This window comes from Fusarium oxysporum, chromosome V (assembly GCF_013085055.1).
Source record: "Fusarium oxysporum Fo47 chromosome V, complete sequence".
Lineage (NCBI taxonomy): Eukaryota > Fungi > Ascomycota > Sordariomycetes > Hypocreales > Nectriaceae > Fusarium > Fusarium oxysporum.
In genome coordinates this window covers 2,285,834-2,307,928 of record NC_072844.1, presented here as the reverse complement: position 1 = coordinate 2,307,928, position 22,095 = coordinate 2,285,834, and the positions used below count along the sequence as shown (strand labels likewise).

Below are 22,095 nucleotides of genomic sequence, written 5' to 3'. Positions count from 1 at the left end.
GCTTCTTTCCCCCCTTCTTCTTTTCATTTTGGCCTCCAATATTTTCTCACTTGTTCATATCTCTTCTTTTCTTTGTGGGCTGGTCTCTCAAAACAAAACATTCAACCTCCTTATTGCCACGGATCTTGAGGACGACATAAAGATCCTATATGATTTGGAGCAGTGTCTGGATAAATTCAAGCGGAGAGAGTGTAACTTTGATGTTGTCTTCTCCAGAAATCTTCAGAATATCTTTGCGCATGCAAACCGCCCCAAATACGAGCTGACTCGCCGAATTCTGATTTAGCATCTTGCAATATCGGATCTCAATTTCTGTCCACTTGAGTTTGATTCCTTCGAGAGCAGATCATGTATGCAATGCATGCCATGCTATGCGGATGATGACAGGGACGGGAGTCCCCAGCAGGCTATTTGTCTACAGCATATGATACGAAAAGTTATCACCAGCGGAAAACATGCTGCTCTGATCGATTCCGTCGCATGGAGAAGCTCGAAGGTGAGCTAACAGTATTGTAACGAGAACCATCGTCCAATCGTCGCACTTCAATTGAGATTGAGATCAAAGGCGCTCGCAAGAAAGAAGATGACGACGACAGGGTTGCCGACCTCGAAGCATCTATCGATCAGCAATGCGTCCGCTCATTCATCACTCATGCTGCGCGACCCAACTACCGTCTCACTGCAACTCCCTCGGCTGCCGCTGCTGCCGCTTCTGCTGAGTTTGCAGGCAAGCCACCCTCTGTTTAACGAGCTGCTACTGCCAAGGCTGGTGTTCGCGAGCTTCGTCGTCGTGATGATGAGGAAGACCATATGGTTTAACCGAATCAGAACTTGGGTCTCCAAGAATGCGAGGACCACGATGACAGTTGGCGCTACAGACAGGGGCCCTGAGCACCGGTACCGAGTCAAACATAGCTTTATACTATGTGGCCACCGCTCGGCAGACGAACTGGCCTCCGGGTCTTGTCAAGCCACATGTCGACTTGAAGACCGGTCGGTACACCGTACGCCCTGTTGGAAGCCTGCGAAACTTCCTAAACCGCTTATTCATTACTGGCTATTATGACAAGCAGCTCAAGCAGTACGTCCGTGGGAGTATAGCCATCCCAGACTACACGGGTGTAGGAATCAACATGTACACTATGCCAGATGCATCAACCGTCATGATTGAATGCGACACCGTCACGTTGATGAACTCGCGCGCTGAGTCCTGAAACTTGACTCTGGCAGCTCCTTTCTGGAACTATAGCCACAACTTCCAGAAGGAGCCCGCCAAGGTAAACTTCCACGAGAATTTCCTCGGCCTTGCCCGTGCATACAAGGAATGCGAATTCGATGGTGAAGTTGCACGTCTCGTCGAAACTCTTCAAGATGTCCCTGCTGGCTATGCGTTCTGCACTGGCGGTCTCGGTTCCGGAAAGACTACCACTGTGCACAATATTGTCAAAGCCATCCTTTTTGGCACTGTTGAGAATATCGATATCTCTGACCCTGATGCCGAGCAATGGGAAACTTCTGAAGCTCCTGCTGATGGTAACTGGGGCCCATCAGCACCTGCCACTGATGACTGGCAAGCTCTGCCGATGACAAGTCTAATCTCCCAGCGATCCCTCAATATGAAGTCGTGCCCACTCCAAGTGGTGCCAACCTTGAGTGCGGAATGTATGCCATCGTCAAGAGCATGTCCCACCAGTTGCCCGATCATGCACCGTCAATCGACGACCTACGCGATCTTCTCAATGGTCCAGAAATGACTGAGAGAATGGCACCACTCTTTGACATCGGCCAGTCGAACTTGACAGCTGACCAGATCGCTGCAGTGCTCCAACTTTGGGGTGACCAACGTGGTATCGTGCTCCGACTGAATGTCATCGTCGAGGGAGACCAATTGCAGGTGATCTTTCCTACCGATGATTGCACCACCATTTGGATCCACAACGACAACGCTGTAGAGTTGTCCGGCACTGACTTCAACCACTACTCTGGCGTGAAGCTGGCCGCTGCAACCTCACCTTCTACGGAACTTGATTTGGCCCAGCAAGTTCTGCAGAGCCTTACTCACATCCAAGGCATGGTCAGTGTCCCAGCACTTGATGTGGATGAAGAAGCACCTGCTCCCCTTACAGAGTACGAAGAGCCCGAGCTTGGCGAGTACAAAAAAGCAGAAGGCTTTGTATCTGCCAAGGATACCGCTGGTAACTCATTTGACCAGAGCTCCAACAAGCCCAGAGTTGCCTGGATTGCCGCCCAGAACAAGGTCGTTGATGATGCGGCTCATTGCGCATTTCTGCAGTGCCTAACCCGTCAGTTCAGGGTGGAGTAAAAACATGATAAAAGATTTATGATAAAACTGTCCTAAAGTGATCCTAATGGTACCTAAGACTACCCTAAGACCACCATAAGTTTATAGCGTTTAGAAGAGCTTATGATGAAGTTTGTTTTAATTAGGATAATCTCCATTCTTAATACATTGGGTACACCATATTCTAAGGTACCATTCTATTCAACCATCTGCCCCCCTACCAGTTGCCCTCATCAGCATTACCATCATCGCCGGCCTGATCCTGATCATCACTCTCAATAACCTCTTTGACATCTTGATCCTTCTTAACCTCGCGAAGCCCTCACATAGCATCGCAGAAGTGCTTGCGCATGGCGTTCTTGTGTTTGTCAGGCTTCGCAAAAACATCCTCACGACTGGCACTGTTCTGCTTGACCCGCTTGGAGCCAGAGAAGTCAACACGTGGAGGGTTCAGAACATCTCGCTGGATGCCATCGTCATCAGTGACTGGTTCGGAAGCAGATGTATCTGGTCCTCCTCTGCGCAGGGGCAGTTGCAAGTCGCATGAGATGCTCTATTACACCGAACACACTTAGGCTGAAATCTGCAGTCGGTGGCAAGGTGACCAGGCTGATTAGGCACCGTATGTATATCTCTTAAAACATAACTTACTCTTAAGTAAGCTCTGGCTCGGGATACTCTGGGAGATCATAAGCGCCATTGACAGGGCCGCCATTGCCAGGACCGCCATTGCCTAGAGCATTATGACAAGGCGGTGGAGGGTAGTTATAAGGACGTTGGTTATCGTAGTAGCCGCCATGGTACTGCTAGGGACAGCGACTATGATGCTGCATCCTAGGATTATCTCCGGGAGGTTACCTACGAGAATAAGTAGAGGTTGAGCCGGCGCTTCTCGAGATAGTAGTAACCAGGGTACTAGCCATGTGCATAGTGGTCAAGAGGATGCGGCTCGTTATAGTAAGGACCAGGGCTCTGATAAGGAGGATAGTGATTATGAGGTCGCACCTCGACATAATTCTATTGACCAAGCTGTTGGTGAGGTGGAGCAGGCTGTCCATGAGCTGCAGCGCCATGGGCTGCGAAAGCTGCATTTGCAGGGCAGGCCTACGATGCTCAGTGAGCAGCATCTTCTATGCTACATTTACAGTAGCAGGAGTAGACTTAATGTCAACAGACTGATCAACCTTAGACAGGAACTTTGGTACCAGGCTATCAAAATTGGTAATAGGGGCTGCGACTGGCTTGTTCGCTGGATTATCGATTCTAGCAATAGTAAAGTCCTTTATGCCATAGATATGAACGAAAAGGTCCAGAACTTGTTGAGCGTCAGTGGACTTCTGAGCCATTTGCGTGTCATTGGTATCCCAGGTCTCGGCAGGAGGTGCAGACTGGTCCCATGCAGACTTGTTGGCCTTGGCCTCAGGCTTCGGGGCGGCTGGGGTGTCATTAGTGTCCCAGTTCTCGGCAGGAGGTGCGCGGTAGTTTCGGCAAAGTCACGATCATCCTCATCGGCTCGACGGCGAAGCTCACGGACAACGGCCTTAGCAATGGCGGCTCGTTGAACATATAAGGGCTTGCCAGGAGACTCAGCAGCAGCAGAAGCAGAAGCAGAAGCAGTTGATGAAATATTGATGATGTGGTTCACCGGCTCAGCGGCATGCTTGGCAAACGTACGATCGCACTTCTCAGTGATGGGTGCTTGGAGGGAGGCAATCTTGTCTTGGTCTGAGGGCTTCCGCTGGCGCTCTGCTTCAATCTCTTGCGCAATAGAGATGCGACGATTAGAAGCCATTCGATTACCATGGCGGAGAGCGAAGGCGACATCACGATTTATACGTGTGATCTGCTTGGCCGTAAGAGGAACCTTTATAGGAACACACTCGCGATAGTCGGCGTTCAGGAAGAAGGTAACAGACGCTCCAACATCGGGCAACATCCCAAGCATCATCTCTGGGTGAATTTCCCAGGAGCAGCCAACCCATGTTCATGTTTCTCAGACGCCTGAAACCCAGCACCTGCCCAGTCTTAAAAGCCTAAGGACTTTTGCTGCGACTGTCCAGCTCTTGAAATGCCCATTCTCTCAGCGAACATCTTCTGATGGCGATGAATCTTTGCTGCCGTGGCCTCGTCTATCTCTCAAGTTAATAGCTTCTATATGAGACCTTGGAGACTAAACTCGCTACTGTATATAAGAGGTAGGCCAGATGCCTTAGCCTGAGCGGATGCTTGGAGTATGAGATGGCCTATGTAGACGACCAGTCGGTGATTGTATTGTCTTATCTTGTAGCCCTAGTAACTGTCATAGGCCCGTTTGGCTTCGAATTCGGCTCTGTCTATGTCCCAACTAGGCTCTAATCTGACCTTGTTAATGCTCCTGATTGACCCTTTTGCGTCTTTCTATTGGAAGCGTATAGTGGACTCCCTGACAACAGTAACAGTGAGATACGCAAGCTCTCCTTTCTTGCGAGCTTCGCCGCGTTTTGATTCATCCTCGGCGATCACTTTGGCTCTTTTCTCCTTGGCCTCGGATGTTCTACCGAGCGTTAGATATTGAGGTCCGACCAAGTGGTAGAATGCTAAACTCCAAGGGGACACTCACGATCCTTTATTTTCGGATACTTTCGGAGGCTTTGAGAATTGCTTCAAATCCTCGCTCCAAAATCCGGCTTTGGCTCCAACCTCCTCGAGCTGTGGAGATGAGGGCTTCGCAGGGCGGAAGATGCGGTCCATGCTCGAGGGATCCTAATCTCGGAGAATCCCCCGCAGCAAATCCCTTTTCACTCTCAAGGGTGACGTTTGTTGAACCCGGATGGAAGGCCCGAAATAGCTCTGTGAACATCACATCTTTTACCAGCGTCAAGTGAGGGTAGTTGTCCATGGCTGAGAAGAGATTCCTAGATTAGTAGCTTATGTTAGACACAAGTGGAAGAATGCGGATTTGCTTTTGTTCGAGACATACCGGCGGCAGACACAAAGCGCCTCAAATCCACGAGTGCAGCCCGAGAACACAGCCTTGAAGCGCCGTTGGCCAGTAGTCAATCCGGGGAAGGAAATGCTGGATATTTTGGTGGAGATGGAGAAGGCAGGCCGCCACTAAGCCCTTAGGACAAGCCAGAGGCTACTGAGAACCATCGCTGCCGATGATATTGGCGATAGTGGTAGAGCTTTGTGCCGACATGGCGGCAACAAAGAAGATTGTATGGGACGAACGATGTCAACAAGTGAGTGGCGTTGGCACCTCACAGATGTTGAAGTTGCGAAGAGGAAAAGGTGGTGAAGGGCAAGGTCAAGTCTGTAATTTTCACCTCCCATCATCTTTTGCTTTTCACTTATTGTATGAATTGTTTTTAAGGGCTGTTGGTATAACAATAGGTCAGTGTTGGCGGCTGTTAACTTTATTGCTCATCTGAAAAGCACCGTGGATTTTCAGGGGGATTATGACAGGACCTACAATATCACTCTACAGCAGTATCTCACAAAGCTTATTTGGGTATATTATTTGCCAGTGTTTGCTAGCTTCACTTCTATTGGGACTCATAAATATCTTAGCAAACACTTTCGCCCCAATACACATGGTTTAGGCACCTTATGCAACCACATTCTAAACTCTTCATAAGCCTGTTGTAAATGCTGACTTCTCCACCTAAACTCTTCATAAGACTTCTCCAACCGTTTGACTTCTTGGCCTAAACTCCTCCCTCCTTTGGATAACGTAGGCCGTAAGCTACTTCATATCACCAGCGCTGGAACAGGGCTTTGTTTGTTTCTAACCAGTGTTCACACAGATAATCTCGTCCTTATACCCCGACGGCCATCAAAAGCATTAGTTTGCAATGTCATTGGCAGAGTCATAACCAGGAATAAACTTCCCTATAAATACAAAGGTACGCAACGAGGAAGCATTCTTAGTATGCAATCCAAGGCTTTCGCCTCCATCTGACTTCACTTTAGCAACTTTCGGGGCATATTGTATATGTACATACACTATTCGTCCTGCTTGTCAATGTTCTCGAACAAGCCGTATAATTATACATGACCGCACGTAGCTCAGGCTCTGGCAATATCGCAAGGGGACACCAATACTTTAGCCGCCAGCCGTATCAAACACCAGAACGAGTTCGCATCCTCACTAGTTGACATCACTGTCAGACTCCAGTGGCCATTTTCAGCCCGTCAACCACCCGCCCAACATGGAGAACCATGGCCATGGAAACGAGAGTTTGGCAATCTTTAGCGCGTAACCAACGCGGAACCTGTTATTACTTAGACCCAGGGTCACTCTATCGCCTCTAATATTAATATAATAATAGCTAACTATCTTAATGCCTTTTAATCTTGTTAATTCAAAGATAGCTACCTTATGTATTTTTTTTATCTCTCCCTCTTTAAGCTTATGTATAAAAAATAACTCCTAAGTGTTATTTAACTGTGTTTATCCTTAACTTGTGTTTCTCCCACTGTGTTGTTTTATAACCTAATCTAACTTATTACTAACCTGCTGAGCTAGCCTTGGTCTGCTAACTCTTTTTTATACTTATAGATTAAGGCTACTTATTTAGTTAAATCTTAAGGTTTAAGGAAGTAGTTATATAATCTACTAAGACTTAATATTAAGATTATTATGTTTTTTAATATAATATATAATACCTTATAATATAATATATTAAAAATAAATATTATATTTTATTATTTTATTATTTTATTTTAAGGTTTTTAGTTTTATTTTATATATTATTAAATAGGTATTTTAACTTTTAAATAATAAGTTAAAAAGGCTTAATATATAAGTTAATATTTTAATTAATTAAGATATATAAAGATTAGGCTATAAAGTCTTTATTAAATTAATAATAACCCTTAAAATTTTTTTTCCCTTGCTATTAGCCTTATATAAGGCTATTAAGCTTTTTTAAGTTTTCTATAAAAGCTTAAATAGTAAGACCCCTATAGCAGACTATTATTATAGAATTTAAAATTAGATAAGGTTTATCTGCCTTAATAGCATAATTATTACTTTAACTAAGTAGTATTAATACTAGCTGCAGGCCTACTCTTAGCAGCTAAGTTAACCTTCTTCCTTTATCCTACCTAAAGGAATACTATACCTAGTTTATCTATTATACTTTAAGTATATTCCCTAACCTAACTTCCTCTCTTCTAGTTATACTTACTAATATTAATTATAGCCACTAATATAATACCTATATATAATAGCCTATAGCCTAATTAGGGCTATTATATAACTAATTATAATCTTATTAATATAATTAGATTAGTGCTAAAGTAAGCTAAGGGCAAAGATTATTATATATTATATAAGATAGCTAAAGCTATTAAGATAAACTTTTCTTTAAGAGGCAGATTAAGCCTAGTTAGGATAGCTATCTTTAAATATAGCCTAATTAGCTTAATTAGTTATATAAATCTAAATTACCTAGGTAGTATAATATCTCTAACCTAGCTAGCTAAAGAGCTATTTAAATTAAAAAAGCTAAAAAAAGCCTTATAGTAAGGCTAGTCTCTTAAGGTAAAAGAGGCAGCTTTCCTTATTATATTTACAGGCTTAAACTTAGCCTAGTATAAAAAGTAGCTTAAGAATGTAATTATTAAGGCCAAATAGGTACTTTGTATCCTCCCTCTTATATAGAAGTAACAGGCTGGTTATAATCTAAGATTATAAGAGTAAAGCTAAGGGAGTTTATATATAGCATTCTAAGATAAATACAAGGTAAAGGCAGGGTTTTATAAAGGAATTAGGTTAATTTTTATATAAGTTAGTTAGTAATAGTTAAATTAACCTAAAGTTATAACTAGCTCTATTAATTAAATACACATAATAGGGCATATAACTAATTAACCTTATATATAAGAATAAATAAAGTAAAATTAGTAAAAAAGCAGTGGTTTAAACTAGGGTTAAATTTTATAATAATAGCCTACTATAAGGGCCTTATTATTTAAGCCTTTATAGAAAAGTTAAAAAGCTTAATAGCCTTATATAAGGCTAATAGTAAGGGAAAAAAAAATTACCCCACTTTCATTAATTTTAGCATAGGCAAAGACTTTACGGCCTAACCTCTGTAAGCTATTAAAATTAAGGATTAGGTTAAGATACCTCTAAAGGCGCTGTAGGTCTACTAATTTATAGGGGCTTGCACAATGAGGTTACAGCGCACAGACCACTGAAGCTTACGAAATTGGCCCCTACTTATGCAAAATACCAGAGTAGCATAGTAGGTACTTGACTGCCCGAATGGGGTCACCAACCAACCTCACTGTCCGGCTTCCTCCTTATGTGAAAGCCATTCGCAAGAGCTGTGAGATACTCAATCATTACTTCACCTTTCCCCATTCTCTGTATCTCCTGTACCACCTCGCCTTTGATGTACTTCATATGGTTGCGAGGAACTCCCTCATCAGAGGCGTCTGTGAGCTGGTTATCGATAACACTGCCCCCGTATCGACCTCGGTCCCTGTTAGCGCATTTTCTGGCATGTTCAGTGGTGTTGTCCTCTCTGCCTCTTTCAGACACAAATCGGCTTAGTGCTCCACTTTCTGGCTGTCACCGCATTTATGTACGTGCTGACCGATCCACTCATTACCCCACCCCTCGGGGGGAGGGTGGAAACACGACCCTTGACAGTTTTGGCTTACACCAAAATTCGCTGGTGACACCGATCTGGGGGTCGTTTTTTATCCCCCCCTTCTCCGGGAAGTGCTTTGCCATGAACGTTTTGCGCTCAAGCTGCAAGAGACTCGACCGTTTCGCCTCGCCATACCTTTACCCCTTTCTTTACATTCTTTGCCACCAGCTCAACCTCGAAGTTTATATCGTCATCGAGTACCAGTCTTTACGATCTTAGGCTCGACCATATGATTGAGAGCTTAAATGATCGACAGCAACCCAAGGACTACAGATACAGCATGGAGTAAGTCTCACTTGGTCTCCTTCATTATCTACTCCGTAGGCCTAGCTAACATGTGTAGTCACCGATGGAACTGGAACTGGAACTGATACAACAAACAAATCCCCGAAAACGGAGGAATGCTCTTCTCCGAAACGACTCGCTTCAAGGACCGAACCAAAGAGACACGATTTAGATACAAATTATCAAGAACTGCGGTCTTGATGGACAGTACAGTCGCGAGAATCTCTTTGATAATGACACAGATCTGAAGCTCATCACTTGAATTCGCGAGATTAATGAGGAGTTTGCAAAGACTCTACGACTAGGGAGAGACGCGCAAGTTCCATCGACCTGATGATAAGAAAGCCAAAGGAAGAACCAAGGACGTGTGAGTGACTCGCGTCCCTCTCAATCGGAGGCCCATGACCTAGAACGCGTCAACGATGTTCAGGTCATGGATGGCTTGTTTCCCGTCGTCGACTGACAAACAGTAGCAAGGTCTCGGCCGCTGCCTGTCACACCGTGCTATCTGAACCCAGGCATTTTATATTGGCAAATATACAGTAGGCTCAACAAGCACAACTCCCTTTGGCCATCTCACCTCTCTACACAATCAAGTTATGTTCCATATGAACCCGAAGCACTTCGAGGCCATCGCTGGCAAAGACATGCTCAGCCGAGATAAACATGTCGAAGCTTGGTGGATTGCTTCCTCATGCAGAACTGGTGCTTCAGGCTGATAAGATTTGGAAGTCTCCCGCAACACATTTGAGAATCCATACCTCAACTTTTACCGAGAAGGAACTCTATACACTGCATTTAACTTTATCACGCGAGAAGTTGACTCGCGATGTGGCCAACTTGAAGGGGGCACTCAAAGTTTTCCAACGATGAAATCTCAGTATAGTTCCACATCGCTGACTATACCCCTGCTATAATAAAGATACATTTATCCCGTTTCGGTCTTCCCTACCATGGACCGAACGCGACAGTCGATGGTAAATGAAGAAAATAATCTGATTTTTGGCATTACTTCTCTGATAGAGTTTCTTCAGTGATGAGATTATACTCTCATTGCCAAAGCAACCACCGCTCAGCTTTGTTATCAAATCAGTCGCACCTTTGCTCAACATGTGCGGAACGCTTCGACTCCAACTGATCGCCTTGGTGATTCAGTATCGCAATAATGCCGTCACATCGCCTGCAATACCTGACAAGCCCATTTCAGAGTATCCTTATCCATCTCCAATATACTTAAACTTCGCTTTCTCTCCAACCTTTTCCATTCACAAATGCGTAAGAGCCTTGATCGCAACCGCTGGTCAGTTATCTTCACTTTTCATCTACTTCTACTCTTATCAGGTACTAACCTCAGTCTAGACTTATGATATAAGTCAGCTTTGGCAGCCGCCAGAAATATCGAAATGGCAGAGGCCAGCATCGCCCAGCAAATTACAGAAATGTTCGCCAAACTCAACAGCCTTCGAAAACGCAACGCGGCACAAAAGAACGAGATGGAGAATCTCCGGGCCCCGAACGACTTCCACGCCAACGAGGCCCAGATGCTCCAAGACCTTGGCTCTTCCGTGACCAGAGCACTAAGCTGACGTCACCTTTAAACATATATGCACTAGGAGGCATAGACAATTGACATCTACTGAGAAGGAGGATACAAGAGAGCTTTGGCAGTCGCCAGAAACACTAAGATGACAGAGGCTATTATCGCCCAGCTAATTGGAGAAATGATCGCCGAACTCGACAATCTTATGAACAATATGCCTATCTATTACTAATAATGGCCTTGGAAAAGCTCGATAGGAAGAGAGTGGGCTTTTCCGATTTACAACAGACTCGCTTTCCTGCGTAATATAAGCAGGAGCAGTACAATTACTTATATACCGACAGTTCTCTCCCTCTCGGCGCCGGGAGTATCCGTTTGACCCAAAAGTTCACCAGATCCCAGTCTATGTATTAATCCTCGATACTTTTCCCTCATCCGAATCAACATCGACATATCAAGCGATGCACCTCCTATCCTTCTCTAAGCGACTTCATTCTGACACGATGACTACCGCAAAGGCAGTCAAGTCCGAACAAGGGCTCGGTAACCGAGCCCTTCTGGAGAAAATGGACAAGCTTCGAGAGCTCGGCATATCCAATATGGTGCCTCTTCCTCAGGTGATGCATCAAGAACAAGGACGAAAACGGCGCCGAATTGCAGCCAGAAAGAAAATAAAGGAGACGAGGAGCAACGCCACAGTAAAGCTTGCCGAGCACCAACTCTGCCATGCTATGACCCCATGGCTAACAATAATAGCAAAGACATTCGTCTCTCATTCCCTCGCTACCCGGATGATAGCATCTGGAGCTGGTACCGTGCAGACCTAGCTACATTATGAAGGAATTGACTCGGTACCACATCACCGTCGAGCTCCCGCCACGTCCGACGTCTCACCACGTCCGACGTCTCACCACGTCCGACGTCTCACCACGAAATATTGAAGGCTCATCTCCACCGGCAAATCAGAATTCAAGCCCTTTCTCAGTGGTAATACCAGTGCATTAGGTACTAGGCAGCCATCATCTATGACAGACATTTACTCACCCTTCCCCAAGACACCTATAACACAAATCTTACCCCAATGTCAGATATATGAGGAAGACTCTAGTCAGATAAGCAGAATTGCCCGGTTTGTCTGACGGTCACCTAATCGCGAGTATAACCTCCACTGCCACATACCGAACTCTACCACAACTACAAGACAACTTATATCAACACTGATTTAGGCATGTAGGTAACCTACCTGCCTAAATCGCCTATTATATCAATAGAAGCAAGTTATGTCACTTTAGGTGCTAGCAGCAATGCATCCCCCAGTGACATCTACCACCCTTCAGAAGGGCAAGAGCGATAATGAAAAACCCCCATAGCGAGTATAACATCGACTGCCACGTACTGAGCTCTACCAAGACTGCAAGAAAACTTATATTGATACTGAATGACCTCAGGCATCTAGGAAACTTACCCATCTGAATCACCTACTATCCCCCTCAGAAAGGCAAGAGCAATAATAAAAAAACCCTATCACTTAACAATACCATTTACAACCATCTTATCCTCCCCCCTCAACTCCCACAACGCCAGGACTCCAACCTCAACGAGCTCAAGAAAGCCCTAATTAACAGACTGTTGGCTTCTGTGAAGCACCTCCGTGATCTTGAGAGAGATACTGAATACCTGCCCTATTGGATGACTAACGCCTCTAACCGTCTGTTCAAATTTGCTGATGGAGACACCCACTCAACCGCCGCCGTTAATATCACCCCATTCCAAGTTCATATGGCTTTTTCGGGGAGCAATATAAGAAGTGGTCTGGCAGGGTTCGAGCCCATATCGCCAACGCTATCCTCATCGTCCACCACTTCATCAGCAACATCCCAAACAGCCACTATCCCGATCAAGTATTCGCGAAGAACTCTGGAACTTCCCTGTTGATAACCTGCAGACTCGATACAAACCTGCAATCAACCATACTGAATTGCCCCTGAAGGTCGAGTCCGAAGGTCGCGAGCAAGCAACATAGTATCTATCTCTTCCCTTCGCCTTCTTCCTCTCTTATCCATTATGCCTCCAGACCATCAAGACATCTGATATGCGACTCTTGACTTGTCGACGCAAACCAACTTGAAGGCAACTTCCAGCATTCACTTCGACAGAAATCAGAGGAACAATCAGTTTTACATATACTAAACTAAGCCTCAGATCTCATGCTTGGATGAGTCACAGTGCCAGTGTTTCGCCCAAACCCGCCGTGTCTTTCTCTACCTGGGTAATTCGGCAGGGTGAATACAGACCCGAGGACATGGACCTCCTGACTCTACATATCAGTCATCTTGGGGCAATGGTGCATACTCTCAGTGAAGAGTTTGAGATTTCTATTGAGAGCAAAGATTTCCAATAATTGAACCAGGAATCTGTATGCGACGAAGAAGGCCTAGATAAGAAACGCGCAAGGAAGAGGCTTCTGAGCAGACAGGGGACAATGTCGACTCATTCGATAGGCGCGAGACTAGAGTCTAGGGTCCAGAGCACTGTGTGATGAGAGGGAGAACTTCCTCGTCAAAGAGGCCCATCACCAATCGTTCTGGTGTGCCGCGTGGAGGCTCATAGACACCCGAACTTAAAGGCTTTTCATCCGTGCCTGTTCGGTGTTTCATCGAGAATCTCCCTATCACCCGTTCAAAGTGAAAACGTGGTCAGACATTCCAGAAACCCCACAGCAAATGGCCAAGGCTCCGGCGTATATGAGCGTCAAGTTCGAAGCAAACTCGGGGACTAATAAGTCCATCATTTCGACTGAGCTCTTCGGCAACCAAGCCCTCCAAGCTAAAGGTATTGCCATCGAAAACATAAAGGAGCATCTAGTAGGGATATACATCTTTCAGGAGACAAAGCTTATAGAGAGGTATGACTGTGATTTCACCATTGCGATAACTCGATGCGTCATTATCAAGTTTGCGGCGCGCGGAACGGCTGAGCCGCCTGTTATTGAGGATATGCCTGGACAGTACTGGGATATGTTTCTGCCACCGTCAATAACAATTCGCTTCCTCAGCACGACATTTCTTCTCCATCTTAATCACTCCGACAATCGCGCATTTCACGCCCACAATCGCCTGGTCATCTACACAAGATAGTGCTGGTCAGCTTGCTCGACTGCCCCGACGAGGTCATAGACCACATCTTAAAGGTCCTCCCAGGAAGCGCCGTAGAAGGATCTCATTTAAGCTCAAAGAGACTCAACGAATCGCCCCATCGTATCTTTTCCCCGTTCTCCCCTGTCTCAAGAAACTTCAAATCCTGGTTCTTTCTAACCGCAACACCGACGATGCCTTCCCCGAAGGTGCTCAAAGCCGCCTTCCATCAAGCCCCGTGGTGAAGATGCGGAGGCGCTTCCAATGGGGAAAGCACGAATATGTCCCCATCGCGTCCGCCAACAGTTCACCGAAAGAGTTATTGATAGTGTGTCTTCCTTTTCTCTCACACCGTTCCTTCTTCGGCATTCAATGATAGATACCGATCTTCCTTTCTCCACGATGTCTCCCTGGATGTGGTTTGGCAAGGAAATATCTACTTCAGTACATTCGATTCGATCATCGCGATGTCTGCTGCAAGTGTTGCCCGCCGGCCGCGGACAACCACGGGCCAGAATATCGGCACAAGTCCCGTCAAGGAGACCGTCAAATTCGTGTGTCTACTGGAACCGAAAGGCATCCTCGTGAGTGACGTCTTCAACCAAGACAAATTAGCTAACATGTACAAAGGAACCCCAAAATTGGCGCGGCGCTTATCATGCCCTTCAGGGAGACTTGAACAAGATTGAGGTCGAGTTTACCAAGAAGAAGCTGGATGGAGAGCACCGGTCTGGACTGGTCACATGGACAATCGGGAGAAACTCAAGCTGTCTCCGGCAGACATCGCCGTCCTCACGCCTTACCGCGCAAACTTTCGATCCATCAGGAAGCAGTTAAAAAAGAGCCTGGCCTTGAAAACATTTTATATCCCACCTTTAATACATTCTAGGGTCATAAGGCCTAGATTATTATCCTAGCTTTATTTATAACCAAAGAAAGCAGGCCCTTATTTATAAAAAGTCCCCGCAGTGTTAACATCACTTTAACACAACAAAGGTCAAGCCTTCTCATCTAAAGCGATATAGGCATACTAAACTACAAAAGCAATAAGGATGCCTCTACCGACTTTTTCAGTGCGGATTCCGGTCACAAGCTCAATCTTCGGATGACATTTGGAGTTCGCTGATGCTCTCCATGGTCACCCCTCGCCCCATTATCCTCTAACCGAAAGTCATCCTCCATTGTCACTCGAAACCGTGCGTCTCACATTCATTTGCGTTATATATTCTATAGAATTACCAGATCTGCTACAGCCACGACACCGGCATCATCGATTAGCTCTCCTGCTGAGGCGCAGATGCGTTTTATCACACCTGGCACAACTCGCCATAAATTCCCGAGTGTACCAAAACAACCCGCATGGCTCAAGTACCAGTCAAAGCCTGTCACTCAATTTCTGACGGAAAGAGGCATATGTTCGGGCGCAACGTATGAGAGTTTCCACGCCGTTGGTGTGTCCCCTCTCCGTTTGGGAGGCCCTCTTCATGAGGGTCGACATTCGGATCTTCTTTTTTATCACTGTCATTAGCTACCACGAGCCTTTTGACCAGTGCGCACCCACGAAGTATTTCGCATTCTTTCTCTTTACCATTGCTAGATACTCACCTGCCTTGCAAGTCATCTTCCCATTCCCAAGCCGTCATAAGATATGGATCGATAATGAAAACGCCATTGAATTGTATAGCACAATCTGAAGTGTACCGCCAGTCATGCTCTAGGTGCAAGGAGTTAACCCATGTGGACCTTGACAACCCGTTATACGTGGATAGGGCCTCCTACTGCCTCATGAAGTGGGATAACATCGACACCAAGCAGGTCACGCGCCAAGTAGAGCAAGCAGAGAGCACAATGAAGACTTACGCGAGGGATTCAACAAGGGACACTGAGACACCTGACAATATAACTGCCTCTTATATAAGCCCTCACCACTCACATTCGTGGTATCACTGAAGCCTTTGGGAAGGTTGTGTACTACAAAGGGCATACCTAACACTTCCCTAGCCTACCGCAGCCGAGGATGAAGGGGACCAGTCATGTACTCAGCCATCCACTATTTGGCTGTCATTGTTAAATCGCTTGACCCCTGGCCCTCAGTTGCTCGAAGCTCCAATAAAGGAAGAAGAAGCCCTTACGAGTAAATACGACCATGACGAAACGGACGTGACACTGCTAACATTGGCTCAGTCCTTATAAGCCTCTCTTGTTGACTCTAACTACACTCGCGCATCATGGCCAAATTTTTAGATCTTCTATCATTAGCCGCACCATACAATCAAATTGAGACCTGACTCCTCGTTCAAAGCCTCAACAAAGCAGAATAGCCATCGTCGATGGTTTGACACTGGCATGTAATTTTGTAGTAAGTTAAAGGCACTGGCACTGGCAATGCCAATACTTTCCTCGAACCCGCAGCTGCATTCACCACAAACAGAGGAACCGTCCTTTCACACAACCCCCCTCATTTAGGCCAGTGTGTTCATGTATACGACAAGTAGTGGTCGCGGATTGTACATGATACCCGCGCCCCCGCATATTCCCCAATCCTTGATCACGATTAGTCATACGAGAATCTAAGCTCACCGAGCTGGTTTTTACTAACGTCATTCAATGGAGATTGCTGCACATGAGGAAACAAGCAAACCACGGCCCAATTGTGGTATTTATCGTAAGTTAAAGAATTACTCATGTCCTTCGTATGTCAACTAACATTCACAGCGATTATACAAACCATGCTTTTAGATCAGTTCCTAAAACATCTCGATGATACAAGAATCAATAGAATCGTCCGCAATGGAAATTGCAGCACGACTTTCGATATTCAAAGCAAGAATCTTCGGGTCATCAAGGCTGAATGTTCTCGGAACTTTATCGAGGCATTTTTTGTGTTGGCATCGAAGTGTGGTCTTTTGCTGTCCCATATAACATCCCACTGAATGACAATTATGTTAACGTGTACCCAGACAACGCTAGTGATCCATCGCTATTACCCATAACTGCCAGTACCTCTCGACATCATACGGTTCTTATGCTCATCAGATAGTCCTTCGTTCCTGTCATATTGTTGTCGGATGGGTTCTCCATGGTCGGCACTTCAATATACTCAAAAACATTTACCTTCCCTAGCCACAGGCACATACGAACATATTTAGGCCGATGCTCTCCGAAAGATCCTTTCCCTCGCATACAACGGCACAGAAAAGTCCAGCATCTCCCGCGGAAACTCGACGAAGCGGTACAACAGATCATCAATTCTCGATCATACAATCGTAGATGAGACTACCAAAAAGTTCCCGGTGAAAGAAACTAAGAAAGTCTCGAATTTGGATAGATCTCCAAGGAACAAAAGCATGGCGGCACATAGACTGTCTAGGACGTTTCGTTTCAAAGAGGAATCAGAAAGTATCATGACCTTGTGCATCACAGTTCAGAGTAAGACTGACTAGACCCTGTGGTCTTCCGTCTCTGGATGTGCTGAAACCAGTCTCAAGCTCCCAGGCCGGATGATGCCGCTATTGAAGTTGTTACGCAGCCTAATTGGTACTCTCAGCAGCCACGACTACTTTGGGATCTACAGAAAGAGGGAACCAAGGTTAATCTACCTCAATCTGATCTTCTCCGGGATACGCGTCTTCAGATCCGGGACGCATATGTTGAAAACGACTTTGAGGATGACAGGGAGCGAGTCAAACAGTAAGGTACTTCAGCAAGCTGCATCTTGGCCTTGGTTTGGTACTGGGCTTACAGTCCCTTCTACAAACCTCAACAAGTTCAGGTCTTTACGGCATACACTAACCATATCAGCAAGAAACGGGGCAACGGCCGCTCTTTTAAAGTGGTTTAATTCATCTGCAAGGTTAGCTCAAAGATTAACCAGTTCAGGGGGATTTTCCTACTGGTCATGGAAGGCCAAATCTCAGTGTTATTAGCCTTTGTAGCCCGCAATGGACCAGTTCATATTATTGCTGTAGGTATTTAAGTAAACCTTTGGGTATGAATATTTACATGGTATTCTTGTATCATTTAGCTGGGGCCTGCTACTAGAGTTAGAATAGTAGAATAAAGAGGTTTATTAAGAAATAGGAGAAGGGTTCTTAATACAAGGAGGTTAGTAAAGTTCAACGAATTAATAATATAACTGAATATTAAAGGCTTTGCGGCAAAATATCTGATACATGTGTAAAATTTTCCCTTTTAGGAGGATTAAATAATACAAGCACATATATGCCACTTCAACGGCGCAGCCTTCTTACACCCTTTCCCCCGTGCAGCCGGCTCTTTCACTCGTCAGCGCGGAGGACACAACTCCTCTGAACGTTATCGGTCTGGCTGGACTGAATATATGGCAGTATATTGATATCTTAGAGTTTAAATTGAAGAGTTGGTAATCCCGCCGCTACGCGCTGGTATTAAGGCTGGCGAGCTCCAACATTGACCGCCATGCCTTGGATGCCTAGAGACATTTAAGTAGCCACAGACCGAAACCATGGTGCTATAATGATAAGTTTTACCTTAATAACATTTCAAGAGTTAGTAGAATTAGAAACATTACATAGTTCTGTTTTCTTTTTTCTTTTAGTATTTTTTATATTATATCTAAGGATAAGATTTACTATAGGTTATTATATAAGACTTACAACTCACAAGCCTTCCGGGGTCAGGAGTTATAAGAGCCCCCGAAACTGGTTGAAGCGTCTCCCGATTGTGTCATCAGTGTCAAAAAGAAAGGCACCCGTTTCCTTCCTTCACGACCCAAATCGTGGGACCTGGGGCTGGTGTAGCGCCGATCTCACAATCACCGACTCAATCCTGCGCTCTCCCTTGATCGCCAACCGTAGCATCGCGCTTGGGGACAACGCTCTCCAAGAGCGAAGCGGCTTGAATGAGATCGTTAGGGACGGATGCGGGGCCCCAATGGTATCGGAATACGTGATCCAGCTACTTATTGGCAAACCGTACAGCACGAGGTATATAGATAGTCCAGTGGGCATATTATGTATTTTCACCCAAGTCCGCCATCATATATGAGACAAGTACGACGACGATACGCTTTTTCATACTTCCTGGCAAGAGAATTTCATCTTTAACAACTAAGATTATCTTAATTTTTTTTTCAACTTTTTTTTTTTTTTTTTTTTTTTTTTGGATAAGTCTGGCCAGGTATATGGATAACATCGTAGCCAGGAAGATTAAGTTATATCATTTTATGAAAAATAAAAGGGCAGACTTTTAACGCAAGTAGTTTACTATAACAGCTAGGAATAAGTCAGATCCTTTCTTTCTTCATCCTTCCTGAAATCCATCAAAGCAACCTAGACTTGCAAAGCAAGACTATTCATAATCCTATTAACCTAGCCGATGGCAATAAATGGCATTTGGACAACATATATGACCAAATTGAGCACACCCGGGTCCGCAGAGACCGTTTGGTCGCAGGAAGGAAATGAGGGCATCACATATGCAGGTTTTCACTCCCTCGACTTATGGAGCTTTTTCCCTATATGGCCTTGTAGAGGTTGGTTCATGAGCTCACCAGTCCGGCTGTCCCGGCGAGAGAAGGCTCCATGACCTGGACATATACATCTCGAGGAATAAAGAATCCATCTCTCCAGGAAACAGTGTCATTCTCTGTGCTCATCATCATAGAATTTAGCCTTGTTGTCTCGGAACCTGGACTGGCCATAAAGCTGTATTACGTCCGAGTCGTCAGGGGCTACTTAAACGAGTTGCCGGATGCCAAAGTCGGCCACAGTGATCCTGATTATACAATAAGCGGTCAACTGGCCTGTCATGAGGACGCCGATGGGATGTTGCTATATATCCTCGGATCAACCGCTATCGCCCTTGGAGAAACCCAGATATAGATGATTAGGGATGAAACTTGTTAGGGATAATTTCGATCTGCCTCGATCATAACTTTCACGACTACAACACCAGTTTAAGCACTACTTCTGCAACACATCTATATCTTGAATTGATCACCAGGCCATTTGGTACCGAACAGGCATACCTTGCTTATAATATTATTCCTTACATAGGTACCTCAATAGGGGTTCTCTGGTAATTATATACTATTCCAGATGTAACCTCCGACGGCACGATAGACGACATTCTCGATCGAATCGGCGATGTTGCCACGAAGACCACCAACGAGCCTCTTACCTTAATACTTAATCTGCACAGCATCTGATCATTTTGTACCCTCCCATCACTTCAAGACTATAACACAGTTAAGCTTCTACCACTCAGTTCCACTCTCAAATGTCGCGAACTTGATTCTGACGACAAATCAGCACCCGATAGCCACTTCGGTGATGATACTAGCTAATACAAAGTTCTCGAGATCAACGTTTTTCTTCCTTTCAACGTTGCTGTTCTGCTAACAGAGAACACTGAAGTTGAGATGGAACACGATTATAAAGGAACTCATGTTCCATATGATCATAGAGCCAGTCGTCAACCTACTATTGTACAAAGCGCAGATTAGCCACAACGAGCATTCTAGATTTGATTGCAAGAGCGTCGTTTTCTTCAATCTAAGGCGGCGGCTGGATTGACCTTATCAAGCTACCTAAATCGCGCAGTTGGTTTTATCTGACCAGTCTGAGAGTGCTGGGCTACTTACAGCGCAACACCTCACATAGAGTCACTTACTCGATTGATAACGACATCTTCATCTCGAAGTTCGCTTGTTCATATATCAATCATAAGTACAAGCCCAAGTCCATGCTTTCATATATGTTGGTGCCATGGTCACGAGAATCAGAAGCAAAGAGACACTGCCTTGAGCCACACTCATGTTCGAGATGGCTTCATTCCAATCAAAGCACATGGTAATTTCCATTGTCATACAAACGTTCCGCATTTTTAATATGATCGGTTCAAACACCAGAACTAGAAGCAAATCACACTTATTCTCTCTCATGTGCAGTATGCAATGACTTACATCGCGAAATTGGCCAAGTGCCGCAGGGAGCTTAGCCTGACCAGCCAGAGAGAGCTGGGCTGCTCACAGCGCAACTGTGGAGACGAGAAAATGTCAGCGGCCTGTCATGCCCAGGCCCTGTGGCCAGGTGTTTAAACCAGTAGAAAGTTATAGCATGTACAGAGGAGGCAAGCAGGCTAGGATCGCTTACACCAAAATCTGCCGATGTGTCACCAAGCCGATTCTGGTGTTTTTTCAACTCCGGGGGCAGGGTAGGTACCTAGATAATGTAGGTATACAAGGCTGTTTTATAAAGTTGCTGTCTTGTACAGGTTTCAGGGGTCGGAAATGTACTACATGTGCTACTGATGTCCAGAGAGGCTGAAGAGAGGTTATTGCACTTATTTATATTTCGAGATATCCCGATCTGTTGCAGGGGGTCTTAAGATAAAGTAAGTGTTTCTAAATGTACGGAGTACTTGCTACTATGTTGCGAATCCTTACCACTACAAATATCTATACATGCTAAGTGGGCGCGATACATTCCATTTCCAACTGTAAAACTCCCCCATCTGGGTAGGTACGTACCTGAGCTTCCCATCACTTAAGGCAGGTACCAAGATACCTCGTCTTGGTTGCCGGAGTGGTTCCCCAGGGCAGCGAATTGCTCTAGGACCTGGTATAGCAACTGATTTACTGATATAGTTTTATGCCCCAGGCCGGGAATGTTATTGTTAGCTGCTGTTCTCAATTGTTATCCGCCATAATAAGAGGCTCTTGATGCACGGTGGGTGCCTGTTGAGATGGGCTATTAAAGACGGGAATGGAAGTAATTATTGGACGCCGCTGGCGGCTCGAAGTACTAGGTAAGGTACAGGTTCCCAAGGGAGCAACCCAGATGGGAGGTACGTACCTTATCTAAGCTTCTCATCATTCCGCGTCAAGGCAGGTACCTGGGTACATTGTTTCCCCCGCCCCTGTTCTACCTACCTTAAGGAACCTAAGTACTTAAACAGGCAATTTGAGGAAGCTTAGGTACGTACCTCCGGGTCGTTAAGGTACTATACCTTACCAAAATAACTTTGCATTTATGTACGAATACATGCCCTTCTATCTCACCAGCGCCCCACTTTCTCTTGAGGCTCCTGTGACCTCACCCCTCACTCTCGGCTTCATATCATCTTACAGATCCCTCCTCCTCGCAGTCTTTTACCTGCTCGACATGCTTTGCTCTGCAGCATTCTTCTCCTTCTCCTTTCGCAATGTCG

The 22,095-nt window shown here is 45.3% G+C and overlaps 6 protein-coding genes across 6 annotated transcripts; 4 read left to right on the top strand and 2 right to left on the bottom strand.

The window, feature by feature from the left end:
- Positions 1 to 636: 636 nt before the first annotated feature.
- On the top strand, positions 637 to 2,427 carry FOBCDRAFT_260905 (uncharacterized protein). Its single transcript, XM_059611270.1, has 3 exons — positions 637 to 1,004; positions 1,231 to 1,533; positions 1,605 to 2,427. Exons 1-3 carry the CDS (start codon positions 653 to 655, stop codon positions 2,321 to 2,323), a joined length of 1,374 nt encoding a protein of 457 aa, XP_059467216.1. The 5' UTR covers positions 637 to 652; the 3' UTR covers positions 2,324 to 2,427.
- Positions 2,428 to 3,432: 1,005 nt separating this feature from the next.
- Positions 3,433 to 4,250, bottom strand: FOBCDRAFT_201721 (uncharacterized protein; the record flags this gene model as incomplete). The annotated part of the gene is made up of 2 exons (XM_059609011.1): positions 3,433 to 3,737; positions 3,833 to 4,250. 2 exons carry the CDS (start codon positions 4,248 to 4,250, stop codon positions 3,433 to 3,435), a joined length of 723 nt encoding a protein of 240 aa, XP_059464924.1.
- Positions 4,251 to 4,591: 341 nt separating this feature from the next.
- On the bottom strand, positions 4,592 to 5,518 carry FOBCDRAFT_260904 (uncharacterized protein; the record flags this gene model as incomplete). The annotated part of the gene is made up of 4 exons (XM_031184200.3): positions 5,262 to 5,518; positions 4,902 to 5,196; positions 4,730 to 4,835; positions 4,592 to 4,699 (listed from the first exon to the last, which is right to left on the bottom strand). The coding sequence occupies exons 2-4, from the start codon at positions 5,030 to 5,032 to the stop codon at positions 4,592 to 4,594; spliced, it is 345 nt and encodes a 114-aa protein (XP_031039842.3). The 5' UTR covers positions 5,033 to 5,196; positions 5,262 to 5,518.
- Positions 5,519 to 11,274: 5,756 nt separating this feature from the next.
- Positions 11,275 to 11,598, top strand: FOBCDRAFT_260903 (uncharacterized protein; the record flags this gene model as incomplete). Its single annotated transcript, XM_059611269.1, has 1 exon — positions 11,275 to 11,598. One exon carries the CDS (start codon positions 11,275 to 11,277, stop codon positions 11,596 to 11,598), a length of 324 nt encoding a protein of 107 aa, XP_059467215.1.
- A 2,774-nt stretch (positions 11,599 to 14,372) lies between these two features.
- FOBCDRAFT_274184 (uncharacterized protein) lies at positions 14,373 to 14,742 on the top strand (the record flags this gene model as incomplete). Its single annotated transcript, XM_054704639.1, has 2 exons — positions 14,373 to 14,489; positions 14,536 to 14,742. The coding sequence occupies 2 exons, from the start codon at positions 14,373 to 14,375 to the stop codon at positions 14,740 to 14,742; spliced, it is 324 nt and encodes a 107-aa protein (XP_054560614.1).
- A 1,780-nt stretch (positions 14,743 to 16,522) lies between these two features.
- FOBCDRAFT_35799 (uncharacterized protein) lies at positions 16,523 to 16,878 on the top strand. Its single transcript, XM_059612160.1, has 2 exons — positions 16,523 to 16,570; positions 16,621 to 16,878. Exon 2 carries the CDS (start codon positions 16,635 to 16,637, stop codon positions 16,836 to 16,838), a length of 204 nt encoding a protein of 67 aa, XP_059467214.1. The 5' UTR covers positions 16,523 to 16,570; positions 16,621 to 16,634; the 3' UTR covers positions 16,839 to 16,878.
- The last annotated feature ends 5,217 nt before the right edge of the window (positions 16,879 to 22,095 follow it).

What these genes read in the sequence shown, in the direction of transcription:
- FOBCDRAFT_260905 (XM_059611270.1), top strand. Translation starts at nt 653, where the DNA reads ATGCTGCGCGACCCAACTACCGTCTCACTGCAACTCCCTCGGCTGCCG. An exon ending in TGAAGACCGGTCGGTACACC is followed by an intron (nt 1,005 to 1,230) that starts GTACGCCCTGTT and finishes TGACTCTGGCAG; the next exon opens with CTCCTTTCTGGAACTATAGC. An exon ending in TTCTGAAGCTCCTGCTGATG is followed by an intron (nt 1,534 to 1,604) that starts GTAACTGGGGCC and finishes CTAATCTCCCAG; the next exon opens with CGATCCCTCAATATGAAGTC.
- FOBCDRAFT_35799 (XM_059612160.1), top strand. Translation starts at nt 16,635, where the DNA reads ATGCTTTTAGATCAGTTCCTAAAACATCTCGATGATACAAGAATCAAT.